Source organism: Bufo bufo, chromosome 3 (assembly GCF_905171765.1).
Source record: "Bufo bufo chromosome 3, aBufBuf1.1, whole genome shotgun sequence".
NCBI classification, from domain to species: Eukaryota; Metazoa; Chordata; class Amphibia; order Anura; family Bufonidae; genus Bufo; species Bufo bufo.
In genome coordinates this window covers 2,545,562-2,562,263 of record NC_053391.1, presented here as the reverse complement: position 1 = coordinate 2,562,263, position 16,702 = coordinate 2,545,562, and the positions used below count along the sequence as shown (strand labels likewise).

General features: G+C 53.7%; 1 protein-coding gene across 1 annotated transcript; it reads right to left on the bottom strand.

The window, feature by feature from the left end:
* Positions 1-2,451: 2,451 nt before the first annotated feature.
* ATP1A1 (ATPase Na+/K+ transporting subunit alpha 1) lies at positions 2,452-13,602 on the bottom strand. The gene is made up of 23 exons (XM_040422768.1): positions 13,445-13,602; positions 10,402-10,521; positions 10,259-10,318; positions 9,978-10,181; positions 9,788-9,901; positions 9,564-9,698; positions 9,371-9,488; positions 9,028-9,296; positions 8,750-8,948; positions 8,412-8,521; positions 8,197-8,331; positions 5,000-5,192; positions 4,743-4,918; positions 4,530-4,666; positions 4,295-4,445; positions 4,043-4,211; positions 3,805-3,959; positions 3,606-3,729; positions 3,383-3,528; positions 3,176-3,306; positions 3,001-3,102; positions 2,834-2,925; positions 2,452-2,749 (listed from the first exon to the last, which is right to left on the bottom strand). The coding sequence occupies exons 1-23, from the start codon at positions 13,454-13,456 to the stop codon at positions 2,721-2,723; spliced, it is 3,081 nt and encodes a 1,026-aa protein (XP_040278702.1). The 5' UTR covers positions 13,457-13,602; the 3' UTR covers positions 2,452-2,720.
* Between the last annotated feature and the right edge of the window lie 3,100 nt (positions 13,603-16,702).

Sequence of the window (16,702 nt, the reverse complement as noted above, 5' to 3'; positions counted from 1 at the left end):
TGAGACTATGGACTCTTTACTGTAAGAGCAGTGAGACTATAGACTCTTTGCGGTAAGAGCAGTGAGACTATGGACTCTTTGCGGTAAGAGCAGTGAGACTATGGACTCTTTACTGTAAGAGCAGTGAGACTATGGACTCTTTACGGTAAGAGCAGTGAGACTATGGACTCTTTACTGTAAGAGCAGTGAGACTATGGACTCTTTGCGGTAAGAGCAGTGAGACTATGGACTCTTTACGGTAAGAGCAGTGAGACTATGGACTCTTTACGGTAAGAGCAGTGAGACTATGGACTCTTTACTGTAAGAGCAGTGAGACTATGGACTCTTTACGGTAAGAGCAGTGAGACTATGGACTCTTTACTGTAAGAGCAGTGAGACTATAGACTCTTTGCGGTAAGAGCAGTGAGACTATGGACTCTTTGCGGTAAGAGCAGTGAGACTATGGACTCTTTACTGTAAGAGCAGTGAGACTATGGACTCTTTACGGTAAGAGCAGTGAGACTATGGACTCTTTACTGTAAGAGCAGTGAGACTATAGACTCTTTGCGGTAAGAGCAGTGAGACTATGGACTCTTTGCGGTAAGAGCAGTGAGACTATGGAACTCTCTGCCTGAGGAGGTGATGATGGTGAGTACAATAAAGGAATTCAGGAGGGGCCTGGATGTATTCCTGGAGTGTAATAATATTATAGGCTATAGCTACTAGAGAGGGGTCGTTGATGCAGGGAGTTATTCTGATTGCCTGATTGGAGTCGGGAAGGAATTTTTTCCCCCTTAAGTGGAGAAAATTGGCTTCTACCTCACAGGGTTTTTTTTTGCCTTCCTCTGGATCAACTTGCAGGATGACAGGCCGAACTGGATGGACAGAGGGCTTTTTTCGGCCTTATGTACTATGTTTCTATGTTACATCAGTCTTTTGCCTGAGATGATCCCCCAGTGTCACATGAGACTGAAGGATGAGAACCGTAATGTATAATGCAGCACAAGGGGTTAAAGAGGCCTTCACTGCTGCAGATACCGTGGACAGGCACCGAAGAGGCAGATTCCGGGGCACCACCTGTGGTGACTGTGGCCGTCCTGACCTCATACCAGTGGGACACTTCCAGAACTGAGCGGCGCCATGTAACCTGCATGGCGAGAAGAATCATGGGCGGCACAACAAGTCACCCTCTGTTCCCAAGCACCACGCTGCAGCCATTAACCCCAGCACTGCCAGGAGGGGGGACACCACATGTACCAGAGACAGCTTCAGGGCATCAATATGGCCACAGACAGAACACAGCCATCAACAGGCTCTGCTTGTCAGATGCTGTAACTGGATGCGGTCAGGACACGCCCGGCTCGATGAGACATCTGCGCCTTTACAAATCAACATTAGATTGTAACCCCCTGCGGGCAGGGCCCTCTCCGTCTGTATTATGTATGTGCACCGCCAGGGGACGAATGGGGCTCTAATAATGGAGACCACTTTACAGATGTAGTAGAGTGAACACGTCTCAAGGCATTCAGTTTAGAGAACACACACGTGCTGTAAGCAGACTCCTTCCATGGCTCTTGTTTCAAGATAAACTCTTAACACAATGAGTTGTGTGTTAACCCTGCTACATCCAGATGTCCTGCTCACACAGCTGCAGGTTTGTCACAGTGTATCCCTCCTGTGCTGGGGGTTTGTCCATAGGGTGGTCACCAGTGACAGCCCTCACATGCCTACTCCCCTCCCCCAATGAGGGGGCCAAGCAGCACATGTCCACTAGTCATGAGACACTGGATGTGGAAGAGCCCCCTTGTCTGCACGTCCTCCAGACTCCTCTCATATGCGGCTGCAGTCACCCCGGCCTGAAGTGCCGCAACCCTACCCAGGACCTTCACGTGCCACCACTCACCCTGTGCCGCACACATACCACCACTCATCCCATGCCACACATACCCAGGACCTTCATGTACCACCACTCACCCTGTGCCGCACACATACCACCACTCATCCCATGCCACACATACCCAGGACCTTCATGTACCACCACTCACCCCCTGCTGCACCCCTACCCAGGACCTTCATGTACTACCGCCACTCACCCCGTGCTGCACACATACCCAGGACCCTCACATGCCACCACTCACCCAGTGCTGCACACATACCCAGGACCTTCATGTACCGCCACTCACCCCATGCTGCACACATACCCAGGACCCTCACATGCCACCACTCACCCAGTGCTGCACACATACCCAGGAGCCTCACATGCCGCCACTCACCCAGTGCTGCACACATACCCAGGACCCTCACATGCCGCCACTCACCCAGTGCCACACACACCCCAGCCTCTTATTATAGCGCACCAGCATGTGAGACCTCTCCACGGCACTCCAGTCACACCCAGAGCTGCGCTCACCAGTAGTTGAACACAAGACAGGAGGATTTCCCCCACGAGCCAAGACACGAGGAGACGGCAGAGACCTCGGAACCCACCTTTATTTGTAAAAATGCAGATATATATATAAAACCTCTCTGTGGACGTGCTCCCTTACAAAAACTAAACCAGAGAAGGCACAATGAGAACTCTGGACAGGACGCACACAGGCGACTCTGCGCCTCTCGCCAAAATGCATCTTCTTCCACGGGAGACAGGCTGGACAGGGGCACGCAGGGAACAGGGGTCTGCAGGCAGGTTGCGGAGGTGGGGAGGGGGCAATATGTGAAATGTCAGGACAAACCGCACACACTTAATAATAGGTCTCCTTCTCCACCCAGCCTGGAAAGAGAGAGAAGAAGACAATCAGAGACCGATGACAGACACCGACAGGGCCGCACACCCAGCGTATAACGGAACACTCACCACCAGGGCTGCGTCTGATGATCAGTTTACGGATTTCGTCGTATATGAAGATAAGCAGCGAGTAGGGGAAGGCACAGAACCACCATGTGGGCCTGAAAGAGAGGAGGAGACCATCAGACGCTGCACAGCAGCACAGGGCCGCTCCCAAACCACTGGACATCACCTACTTGAGCGGGTACATGCGGAGTGCCACGTCCATGCCCGGGCAGTATGACAGGAAGGCAGCCAGCGCAGTCTCCTCAAAGAGCCCAAAGATCAGGATCTTATTCCTATACAGAAATAAAAGGACATCAGCCTGGCAGCCCTTCCCCCACACAGAGCACCCTCCCAGGACGCACTTACTTCATGCCTTGCTGGAACACGGAGTTCCTCCTGGTCTTACAGATGATCAAGTCAGCCCACTGCACAACCACAATACTGACGAAGAAGGCGGTGTGACAGGTGAACTCCACGATCTTCCTCTGTTCATAGGTCTGCCGGGGGGAGGGGAGACAGTGAGAACCCTGCAGGATGCCAGCCACCGCTGCCCCAGAGGTAAAGGCCACTTACCCACTGCTGCCCGTAGCTGTCCTCCACGTCATTCGTATAGCGGTCGTCCCAGGACATTCTGATGCCGAGCAGTGTATACGGCAGGAAGCCATTCTCCGCCAAGATGACGAAGTAGGAGAAGAACCCACCGAGGGCCTGAATCATACCTGAGAAGAGAGGGAGGAGATGAGGTGGCCAGAAGTGGACGCAGGGACCCAGGTCCCCACCGCGCACCGACACTCACCGATCTGTCCGTACGCCATACTGATCAGACGCTCATTCACCAGTTTGTCCTTTTTGGGGTTTCTGGGCTGGCGTTTCATGATGTCGCTTTCTGCTTGTTCATAAGCCAGGGAGATGGCGGGGACCTGAAAGGGAAGACCATCAGTGACCTCCAGTCATTGTACATCACCACCACCCATCTATGAGTGCCAGCTATGTACCATGTCAGTGCCCAGATCAATGCAGAGAATGGTGACGGTGCCCAAGGGCAGAGGGATGTCAGCCATGACGAAGATGAGGAAAGGTGTGATCTCGGGAATATTACTGGTCAGGGTGTAGGCAATGGATTTCTTCAGGTTGTCAAAGATCAGACGTCCTGTAAGAGACAGAGGGATTGAGAAACCGGGCGGTCGCACCCAATAGCCTTCAGAAATGGCACCCAGGAGTCCAGCTACTTACCTTCCTCCACACCAGTCACAATGGAGGCAAAGTTATCGTCCAGCAGAATCATGTCTGCAGCCTGTTTGGAGACATCAGAACCTGCAATGCCCATAGCGATGCCAATGTCTGCCTTCTTCAGAGCTGGCGAGTCGTTCACACCATCTCCAGTCACAGCCACAATGGCTCCCTGCAGGACAGAAGAACATGTGTCTACAGGAACAGCCACCACACACCCTAGACCGAGAACCAGGGGGGCAGCCAGACACCTACCTGTCGCTGACAACCCTCCACAATGATGAGCTTCTGCTGCGGGGAAGTTCTGGCAAACACTATCTCTGTGTGATATCGGAGGATGTCATCGATCTGCTCTGCGTTCATGTCCTTCAGATCTGTGCCGTGGATTACACACGCCTTCGCATCCCTGGAGGGAACAGGAGCCACGTTGAGTCCTCAGCACAGAGAAGAGAGGGACGTACCTGGCTGAGGACATCTCTGGCTGACGTACCTGGGGTTCACCTGGTTCACCGGAATGTTCAGTCTGGCTGCAATGTCTTCCACGGTCTCGTTGCCCTCAGAGATGATACCCACTCCCTTGGCAATGGCCTTGGCAGTGATGGGGTGGTCACCAGTAACCATGATAACCTGCCAGACAGAGCGGGAGTTAAACCCATAGAAGGGGTGTTCCAGGTCATAAACCGCACAAGAGAAGGTCGCCCACCTTAATTCCGGCACTTCTGCATTTGCCAACTGCATCGGGCACAGCAGCACGAGGAGGATCAATCATGGAGATGAGGCCAACAAAGCAGAGGCCCTCTGTGGGGAAATTCACATCTTCTGTATCAAAACTGAAGCCATCAGGGAACTGTTCATCATCGAGGGTCAAATGGCAAAAACCTGCAAGGAGAAGATGCAAGATGAGGCGGCGGCGGCCAGCGAGTAACAGGGCAGCTCACCCAGCGATGAGCGAGGCCTCACCTAGGACTCTCTCCCCCAGGCCTCCGAGCTCCAGGTAAGCGTTCTGGAAGGCATCTTTCAGCTCCTCATCCAGTGGCTGCTCTTTGCCCTGCAGGAGAATGCTAGAGCAGCGGTCCAGGATCCTCTCGGGGGCGCCCTTCATGACCAGAAGGTAGCGGGACTCCGAAGGGTTGGCATTCTTGTGTACGGAGAGCTGTGGAGAGAAGGAGAAGGTAGTGGTGGAGGCCCAGAACACAGACTAACCCTCCATGTCCCAGCCTGAAGACACAAGCCATCGGCCTTTACTGGACGGGATAAGCCTTGAGGAATGTCCAAACACGGAGCAGCAAATCCACAGCAAGCGGCTTATTACAGAGCACAGGAGAAAGCAGGCTAATGGGATTAGGCCACCCCGCAGAGAAGTGCAAGACGCACCACACAGCTGGAGCCAGGTGCCTACAAGACTGCCAGCGGCCCACAACTATGCGATGCCCCTCACAGGAAGTTTAGGATATTTGTCTTCTGGGTGAAGATTCAGGATGAACGCTCTAAACTTCTGAAGGCACATGTGCAAAATGTTCTGAAACATTGAACGACTTCCAGTTGTCCAACAAGGAGCTTAAAGGGTTATTCCCATCACAGACAATGGGGGCATATCGCTAGGGTATGCCCCCATTGTCTGATAAGTGCAGATCCCACCTCGGGGACCCGCACGGAGAACAGAGCAGGGAAGGTGGAGGGTGCACTGTGCATGCGAAGCCCCCCCTCCATTTTTATGGGGCCATCGAAAATAGCTGAGCTCTAGCTCAGCTATTTGTTGGCCCCAGAGAAATGAACGGGAGCAGTGCTGCGCACTTGTATAGGGAGAGCGCTTGGTGGTGGCTGGACCCTGGGAAACCTCCCGCCGCCATTCTCAGACAATGGGGGCATATCCTGGCATTGTCCATAATGGGAATATTCCTTTAACGGCAAAATTCACAACAGGTGTTTGATCCATGAATCGCCCAATAATTTTCCTGGTTCCATTAGAATTGGTATTAAACAGGCCTCCTCATCATGCTGCTCACACTGGGACATCATGAGACCAAGACGACACCTAATAATTTAACACCAGTACCTCGCCATTGCGAGGCTTCGAGCAGGACGTTGTCAGACGGAAGTGGCCCCTGAGCTCAGAGTGTCAGTCATCAGCAGGTTGCATCAGAGATACAGAAGGCAGAGAAGTGGACGTCCTTTTGCCACAATGATGGCCGCCGACGATATTGGAGACATCACGGAAAGCCACATATATTTCCTGATCACAGAAGTATCAGTAGATACCTGTGCAGGAACACTACAGAAGGTCTAGTTAGAGAAACTCCTTCCACCGATAAGTGTGCCCTGTAGAAGGCTGTGAGGTCCAGAGCCGGACAACACCCAGGAATTACAAATATATAGCAATGGCCATAGTCAGGCAGGGGACTCCTCAGCTCCTAACACAACAGCAGCCTACAGCACCCCAGGGCTGAGCTGCTTGTGTTAAGAGGGACTTCATTGGCAGCCCATGGTATTTCCCCGTGAGGTACACACACGGCACAGGCCCTCCATCTATACAGGGTTCAGCCCCATGTAACATATACAGGGCAGGCTCTATAAGGGGTACACTTCACCCCGATCACGTGTTACCACACTGCCTGCCATCCTCCACAGTCAGGACAAAGCAGAGACCTCACATTCATCAGGCGATGAGCTCAGACGCGCGGCACGCTGCAGCCTCAGCCCCCACTTAAGATTACAGGTTTATTTTAAGCCGACTTGACATATGAAGGACGACATCTCCTGCCCGTAATCCAACCGTGGAGGAAATCAGATGCCACAGCAGCTTTCATCAATCTCTGGCCTACAGCGCCACCCTGTCGATAGGCTATAGGAGCCTGAAGACCGGGGACTGCGTACACTGTACAGACAGGCTATAGGAGCCTGAAGACCCCCAGGATTGCGTACACTGTACAGACAGGCTATAGGAGCCTGAAGACCGGGGACTGCGTACACTGTACAGACAGGCTATAGGAGCCTGAAGACCCCCAGGACTGCGTACACTGTACAGACAGGCTATAGGAGCCTGAAGACCGGGGACTGCGTACACTGTACAGACAGGCTATAGAAGCCTGAAGACCGGGGACTGCACACACTGTACAGACAGGCTATATGAGCCTGAAGACCCGGGACTGCGTACACTGTACAGACAGGCTATAGGAGACCCGGGACTGCGTACACTGTACAGACAGGCTATAGGAGCCTGAAGACCCGGGACTGCGTACACTGTACAGACAGGCTATAGGAGCATGAAGACCCGGGACTGCGTACACTGTACAGACAGGCTATAGGAGCCTGAAGACCCGGGACTGCGTACACTGTACAGACAGGCTATAGGAGCCTGAAGACCCGGGACTGCGTACACTGTACAGACAGGCTATAGGAGCCTGAAGACCCGGGACTGCATACACTGTACAGACAGGCTATAGGAGCCTGAAGACCCGGGACTGCATACACTGTACAGACAGGCTATAGGAGCATGAAGACCCGGGACTGCGTACACTGTACAGACAGGCTATAGGAGCCCGGGGACTGCGTACACTGTACAGACAGGCTATAGGAGCCCGGGGACTGCGTACACTGTACAGACAGGCTATAGGAGCCCGGGGACTGCGTACACTGTACAGACAGGCTATAGGAGACCCGGGACTGCGTACACTGTACAGACAGGCTATAGGAGACCGGGGACTGCGTACACTGTACAGACAGGCTATAGGAGCCTGAAGACCGGGGACTGCGTACACTGTACAGACAGGCTATAGGAGCCTGAAGACCCGGGACTGCGTACACTGTACAGACAGGCTATAGGAGCCTGAAGACCCGGGACTGCGTACACTGTACAGACAGGATATAGGAGCCTGAAGACCCGGGACTGCGTACACTGTACAGACAGGCTATAGGAGCCTGAAGACCCGGGACTGCGTACACTGTACAGACAGGCTATAGGAGCCTGAAGACCGGGGACTGCATACACTGTACAGACAGGCTATAGGAGCCTGAAGACCGGGGACTGCATACACTGTACAGACAGGCTATAGGAGCCTGAAGACCGGGGACTGCATACACTGTACAGACAGGCTATAGGAGCCTGAAGACCGGGGACTGCGTACACTGTACAGACAGGCTATAGGACATCCACTCACCTGGTACTTATTGGTGGAGTTGAAGGGGATCTCAGCCACTTTTTGGTTTTTTTCTCGCAGGTCCTTGACGGAGCCACAGCAGAGCTCAATACACTTCAGCAGAGCAGATTCAGAGGCATCTCCAACAACATCCCTCTGCACAACACAACAAGATAGTGAGGCATGGCAGACCCAGAGAACCATCCAGAATAATGAACAAGGAACCAGAGACTCACCTTCAGAATAGGAGTGTTCTCCTGACCGGCTGGGAACACTGCACGGTTACACAGGCCAGCGATACGGGCCAGGGCTGTCCAGGTGGGGGAGCTCTTATCAAAGGAGGCACCTATGGCGAGAGTCAAGAATGAGCACCCCAGGACCTGCACCATCACAGCATCCCCCCGAGCCCCCCAGGACCTGCACCATTAGAGCATCCCTCAAAGCCCCCCCAGGACCATCACAGCAAATCCCTGAGGCCCCCCCCCCCCCCCACCAGGACCTGCACCATCCCCGAGCCCCCCCCCAGCATCGGAGATCCCATGAATCTGTCAGTGTCCCTGATAACAGGTCGTACCGCTCTGATTCTCTGTGGTGTCTGCTTCATGTATCTGATTGTCAAACCACATGTGGGCCACAGTCATCCGGTTCTGAGTGAGGGTTCCGGTCTTGTCAGAGCAGATGGTGGAGGTAGATCCGAGGGTTTCCACAGCTTCCAAGTTCTTCACCAGGCAGTTCTTACGAGCCATCCTCTTAGCAGTGAGTGTAAGGCACACCTAGAACACATGAGCGGCATTATAAGAAACAGGCCAAGAGGTGGCGGCACTAAACCTTCTTCCAGCCCGGCCTACTTACAGTGACTGTAGCCAGGAGACCTTCAGGAACGTTGGCGACAATGATGCCGATGAGAAAGATGACAGCCTCAAGCCAGGTATAATGCAAGATGAGCGACAGAATGAAGAAGGAGATACCCAGGAAGACGGCCACCCCAGTGATGATATGGATGAAGTGCCCAATTTCAACAGCGATTGGTGTACGGCCGCCCTCCAGACCAGACGCCAGGGTTGCGATTCGTCCCATGACTGTGCGGTCACCAGTGTTGATGACGATACCGCGAGCAGTTCCTGTTACGGAAAGTCACATCAGAGCCTGCAATTCACACAAACGACAGCCGAGGCAAGTCCTGGCAGCCACTCACCTTCCACACAGTTGGTGGAGAAGAAGGCAATGTTCCGGGTCTCCAGGGGGTTCTCGTTTGTGAAGTCAGGAGATCTGGTCTGGGGCTCAGACTCTCCGGTCAGGGAAGAGTTATCCACCTATTGGGAGAGAGTCAGTGTGAATCTCCTGCCACTGGAGAGCTGGAGGAGGCGTGAGGTCAGTGTGTGGCTCACCTTACAGCCATGGGCAGAGATGATACGCAGATCAGCTGGGATCCGGTCACCGCCCTTAACTTCCGCAAGGTCTCCCTGAACGACGTTTTCTGCATTGATACAGAGCTTCTCACCATTCCTGATGACCAGGGCTTGCTGGAAGGGAAGACGGACAGGTCTGTCTAACGAGCCGCTACAATACAGTACCCCCCCCCCCCTACCTCAGAGCCGTGCGCGGGACGCACCTGGGGCACCATGTTCTTGAAGGACTCCATGATCCTTGAGCTCTTTGCCTCTTGGTAGTAGGAGAAGCAGCCGGTGATGATGACGACAGCAGACAGGACAATACCGAGGTAGAGCTGAGAAGGAGAGGAGAGGTTACACACGGCACGTCACACTGGACATAACCCTGAAGGGGGCGCCGCTGCTCCTTACATTATCGTTATCTGGCTCCAAGTCCGATGCCTTTCGAATACCATAGGCCAGAAAGCAGAGAACGGCGCCAATCCACAGCAGCATAGAGAAACCCCCGAAGAGCTGGCGGCAGAACTTCACCCATTCTGGAACGGTGGGGGGAGGGGTCAGGGCATTTGGACCATCTCGGGCCAGAATTTCAGCTGCCCGGTCGGTGGTGAGCCCCTGTAAGAGAAGACGCCAGTCATACAGGGCACAGGGATGGCAACGGTATAGGCACCACCCAGCGGCCGCCATCTTACCCGGGTCAGATCGGTGCCATACTTGCGGTGCAGCTCCTCCAGGGTCATTTTATGGTCTTCCTGTAAAGAGATGGGCGAGAGAAGGTTAATAAGCTGCAGTCCCATGTAAGAGCTGGAGCGGAGAGAAGAGCGCAGCCACTTACCATAGAAACCTCCTTCTTGAGCTCGTCCAAATCCCGCTCCTTGCCCTTGCCTTTCTTCTCCTTCTTCTTCTTGCCGCCATGTTCGGAGGTGGCAGCGGGCTCATACTTATCACGTCCAGCCTGCGGGAGACAGGAGACAGTGGAAGAGGCTCAGCAGCCGACAGCTCCGCACCAGTTTCTATAGCAACGGCTCAGGACCCTCTACCAGCAGGTACAGGGTTAGCCCCCTCACGTGCTGCCGGAGGATCAACACGACAGCGGAAAGGAGGGAGCTGCGAGCGCTGAGGGGGTTAACGTCCTGCCCCTCCCCCGCCTTGCACAATGCTGCAGTCACACAGGACGGCGGTTTCCGTAATCCACAGCCACTGTTTCCATGACTCTACTCCCACCAGGCCTTCGGGCCCGCTCCGGAGACGGGAGCCAGTAACCCCTTCACTGCTGCCAGAAAGTCATCACCATCCAGCTCCTCATATATAAACCCACGGACTAGGGGCCCGGCAACGGGGGATGATGGGAGTACCTGACCCATACAAACCCACGGACTACAGGCCCGGCAACGGGGATGATGGGAGTACCTGACCCATACAAACCCATGGACTACAGGCCTGGCAACGGGGGATGATGGGAGTACCTGACCCATACAAACCCATGGACTACAGGCCTGGCAACGGGGGATGATGGGAGTACCTGACCCATACAAACCCATGGACTACAGGCCTGGCAACGGGGGATGATGGGAGTACCTGACCCATACAAACCCATGGACTACAGGCCTGGCAACGGGGGATGATGGGAGACGTACTGGACGTACATAGTGATGGAGGAGCTGATGGGAGTACCTGATGGGAGTACCTATATTGTACATTCCCAATACTATGCTACAGGGATGATGGGAGTACCTGTCCATAGCACCGTGGGCAGCCATTAAAGGTCCTGGTTCACGCTCCCAGAACTGTGGGGGGACAATGAGACCCCAATAACCAGACATGCACCCCCCCCCCCCCCCCCAATGAGTGAATCAATAGAAGTGCAGCGCTCCAACAATGCCCGAGGCGCCAACTACAACAATGACCTTCGCCAATGTCACGGTCAGGATGGCGCAGATGACACACCCAGCACGCCACCAAAATATCAAGAGTGCCAGCTGCTGGGCGGACATGTCCCATCACGCTGCACCCACCCAGCATCGTCAGACCTAGGACATGTACCTGCACATCACCCTGCAAGGGGGGGGGGGGGTCATGTACCTGCACATCACCCTACGATGGGGGGGGGGTCATGTACCTGCACATCACCCTGCGAGTGGGGGGGGGGGGGGGCATGTACCTGCACATCACCCTGCGAGGGGGGGGGGGGGGGGGGGGGGGGGGTCATGTACCTGCACATCACCCTACGATGGGGGGGGGGTCATGTACCTGCACATCACCCTGCGAGTGGGGGGGGGGGGTCATGTACCTGCACATCACCCTGCGAGGGGGGGGGGGGGGGGGGTCATGTACCTGCACATCACCCTGCGAGGGGGGGGGGGGGGGGTCATGTACCTGCACATCACCCTGCGAGGGGGGGGGGGGGGGGGGGGGGTCATGTACCTGCACATCACCCTGCGAGGGGGGGTCATGTACCTGCACATCACCCTACGATGGGGGGGGGGGGGGGGGTCATGTACCTGCACATCACCCTGCGAGGGGGGGGAGGTCATATACCTGCACATCACCCTGCGAGGGGGGGGGGGGGGGGGAGGTCATGTACCTGAACATCACCCTGCGAGAGGGGGGGGGGGGGGGGGGGAAGGGGGGTCGTATACCTGCACATCACCCCGCGAGGGGAGGGGTCATATACCTGCACATCAGGGGGTGTCACCTACAATAGCAGCACAGCCCCCCCGTACCCACCCAGCCCTGGTGAGAGCAGGACGACAGTTGGCGGTGGGGGAGGCGTGACTGGGGCTGTGGCGTTACCGCCTCAGGTGATGAGGAGGATGGCAGGGCCTGCAGTGGAGGATGCCAGTCCTGCCCACAGCCCGAGGGCACCGAGCCATGCCAGGATCACACCCTGAGCACAGAACAGCCCTGCAGGAGCATTGCACAACCTCCTGGTGGGCGCCACCTCCTGCAGCCACCCCCAGGGGGCGCTGCCCGCTCTGCACCACGGCAATGACAGCGCAAGGTCAGCGGATGGCACTGCAGGAGGAGCCGCAGCACCAGTGTCCCCCGCTGCTCCCCTCCCCCGCCAGCTAAAGATAGAACCCCCCCCCCCCCCGCAGGTAAAGCCGGGATTAACCCGTTCACACCAGGATCCTCCGTCTGACAGGCCGGCCCGCAGAAGGGACTGGCACACTGCCGGGCATCGCCCCTCCCCCTCCCCCGCAATGCAGACTCTTCCTGCCACCGGACCCCACTGTGCCAACACTCAGCCCAATCAATGCCCCTTCCCAGAATCCTGAGGGGCGAAGGGGAGGCACCGACATGAATGCGGATAAACAGAGCACGACACCGGGGGGAGGCAGGAGGCACCGGGGGGAGACACCGACATGAATGCGGATAAACAGCACGACAGACAGGACCCCGGGAACCTCCCAGCACCCATCGTCCTACAACCCCCCCCCCCCCCCCAAAAAAAAAAAAAAAAAACACTCCCATCATCCTGCAGCCACCCCCCCATTCCCATCATCCTGCAGGGGCCCCCCACAAAACCCCCACTCCATCCTGCAGCCCCCCACATCCATAATCCTGCAGACCCCCACTCCCATCATCCTGCGGGGGCCCCCAAAGTCTCACATCCTGCAGACCCCCCAAAATCCCACTCCCATCATCCTGCAGACCCCCACTCCCATCATCCTGCAGACCCCCCCCAAAATCCCACTCCCATCATCCTGCAGACCCCCACTCCCATCACCCTGCAGACCCCCCCCCCAAAATTCCACTCCCATCATCCTGCAGACCCCCACTCCCATCATCCTGCAGCGGACCGAAAACTCCCCACTCGCATAATCATACAGGAGAGACCTAGGACCCCTAGTAGCCCCATCCTGTCCGTATCTTACCCCGTATCCCATGCTGTCGGTAATATGCGTCTCCTTCTCAGCCGGGACCGCGCTCTACCTCCGCCTGACTGAAGGGAACGCGCTGCCCCCAGCCCTATATAATCAGCACCGCAGCGACGTCACCAACTACGTCACGGTCACCACAGCTACAGGCCCCGCCCCCTGCCCGGCACCGCGCGCGAACAGTTCTTCCCGCCTCCTCCTGTGCGCGAGCAGCACAGCCGCAGGTACAGCCGGGATTAACCCGTTCAGAAGTACAGGATTCTCCCGTACGTCAGGCCGCAGTGTGTGCCCCAGAAGGCGGCACCCGCAGTGTCCGGGGGACTGGCATCGCTGCCCCCTCCCCCTTCTTCGCAATGCAGACTCTTCCTGCCACCGGACTTCACTGTTGCCAGGAAGGTGCTGCAATTGAGGGGGCCAATGCCCCTTCCCAGAATCCTGAGGGGCGAAGGGGAGGCATGGCCGCGGATAAACGGACTGACGCCGGGGTAGGGACAGAGGCTTTCTGGGTCCTGACTCCACTCCTCTACCTCACTGTATATTATATGGACCCCGTCATGTAATAACACTCCTCTACCTCACATCTGTATATTATATGGACCCCCTCGTGTAATAACACTCCTCTACCTCACTGTATATTATATGGACCCCGTCGTGTAATAACACTCCTCTACCTCACGTCTGTATATTATATGGACCCCGTCGTGTAATAACACTCCTCTACCTCACGTCTGTATATTATATGGACCCCCTCATGTAATAACACTCTTCTACCTCACGTCTGTATATTATATGGACCCCGTCGTGTAATAACACTCCTCTACCTCACGTCTGTATATTATATGGACCCCGTCGTGTAATAACACTCCTCTACCTCACGTCTGTATATTATATGGACCCCCTCATGTAATAACACTCCTCTACCTCACGTCTGTATATTATATGGACCCCGTCGTGTAATAACACTCCTCTAGCTCACGTCTGTATATTATATGGACCCCGTCGTGTAATAACACTCCTCTACCTCACGTCTGTATATTATATGGACCCCCTCATGTAATAACACTCCTCTACCTCACGTCTGTATATTATATGGACCCCGTCGTGTAATAACACTCCTCTACCTCACGTCTGTATATTATATGGACCCCCTCATGTAATAACACTCTTCTACCTCACGTCTGTATATTATATGGACCCCGTCGTGTAATAACACTCCTCTACCTCACTGTATATTATATGGACCCCGTCGTGTAATAACACTCCTCTACCTCACGTCTGTATATTATATGGACCCCGTCGTGTAATAACACTCCTCTACCTCACGTCTGTATATTATATGGACCCCCTCATGTAATAACACTCCTCTACCTCACGTCTGTATATTATATGGACCCCGTCGTGTAATAACACTCCTCTACCTCACGTCTGTATATTATATGGACCCCGTCGTGTAATAACACTCCTCTACCTCACGTCTGTATATTATATGGACCCCCTCATGTAATAACACTCCTCTACCTCACGTCTGTATATTATATGGACCCCGTCGTGTAATAACACTCCTCTACCTCACTGTATATTATATGGACCCCGTCATGTAATAACACTCCTCTACCTCACTGTATATTATATGGACCCCCTCATGTAATAACACTCCTCTACCTCACGTCTGTATATTATATGGACCCCCCTCATGTAATAACACTCCTCTACCTCACGTCTGTATATTATATGGACCCCGTCATGTAATAACACTCCTCTACCTCACGTCTGTATATTATATGGACCCCCTCATGTAATAACACTCCTCTACCTCATGTCTGTATATTATATGGACCCCGTCATGTAATAACACTCCTCTACCTCACGTCTGTATATTATATGGACCCCCTCATGTAATAACACTCCTCTACCTCACTGTATATTATATGGACCCCGTCATATAATAACACTCCTCTACCTCACGTCTGTATATTATATGGACCCCCTCATGTAATAACACTCCTCTACCTCACGTCTGTATATTATATGGACCCCGTCGTGTAATAACACTCCTCTACCTCACGTCGTGTATATTATATGGACCACCGTCGTGTAATAACACTCTTCTACCTCACGTCGTGTATATTATATGGACCCCGTCATGTAATAACACTCCTCTACCTCACGTCTGTATATTATATGGACCCCCTCATGTAATAACACTCTTCTACCTCACGTCTGTATATTATATGGACCCCCTCATGTAATAACACTCCTCTACCTCACGTCTGTATCTTATATGGACCCCATCATGTAATAACACTCTTCTACCTCACGTCTGTATATTATATGGACCCCGTCGTGTAATAACACTCCTCTACCTCACGTCTGTATATTATATGGACCCCGTCATGTAATAACACTCCTCTACCTCACTGTATATTATATGGACCCCGTCATGTAATAACACTCCTCTACCTCACGTCTGTATATTATATGGACCCCATCATGTAATAACACTCCTCTACCTCACGTCGTGTATATTATATGGACCCCGTCGTGTAATAACACTCCTCTACCTCACGTCTGTATATTATATGGACCCCGTTGTGTAATAACACTCCTCTACCTCACGTCTGTATATTATATGGACCCCGTCATGTAATAACACTCCTCTACCTCACTGTATATTATATGGACCCCGTCATGTAATAACACTCCTCTACCTCACGTCTGTATATTATATGGACCCCATCATGTAATAACACTCCTCTACCTCACTGTATATTATATGGACCCCGTCGTGTAATAACACTCCTCTACCTCACTGTATATTATATGGACCCCGTCATGTAATAACACTCCTCTACCTCACGTCTGTATATTATATGGACCCCCTCATGTAATAACACTCCTCTACCTCACGTCTGTATATTATATGGACCCCGTCATGTAATAACACTCCTCTACCTCACGTCTGTATATTATATGGACCCCCTTATGTAATAACACTCCTCTACCTCACGTCTGTATATTATATGGACCCCGTCGTGTAATAACACTCCTCTACCTCACGTCTGTATATTATATGGACCCCGTCATGTAATAACACTCCTCTACCTCACTGTATATTATATGGACCCCGTCATGTAATAACACTCCTCTACCTCACGTCTGTATATTATATGGACCCCATCATGTAATAACACTCCTCTACCTCACTGTATATTATATGGACCCCGTCATGTAATAACACTCCTCTACCTCACTGTA

Excerpts from the sequence above, each read along its gene's own strand:
- ATP1A1 (XM_040422768.1), bottom strand. Across the intron at positions 4,212-4,294 it reads TGGAGGGTTGTCAGCGACAG|GGAGCCATTGTGGCTGTGAC; the intron begins GTAGGTGTCTGG and ends TCTGTCCTGCAG. Across the intron at positions 3,307-3,382 it reads ACAGCTACGGGCAGCAGTGG|ACCTATGAACAGAGGAAGAT; the intron begins GTAAGTGGCCTT and ends TCCCCCCGGCAG.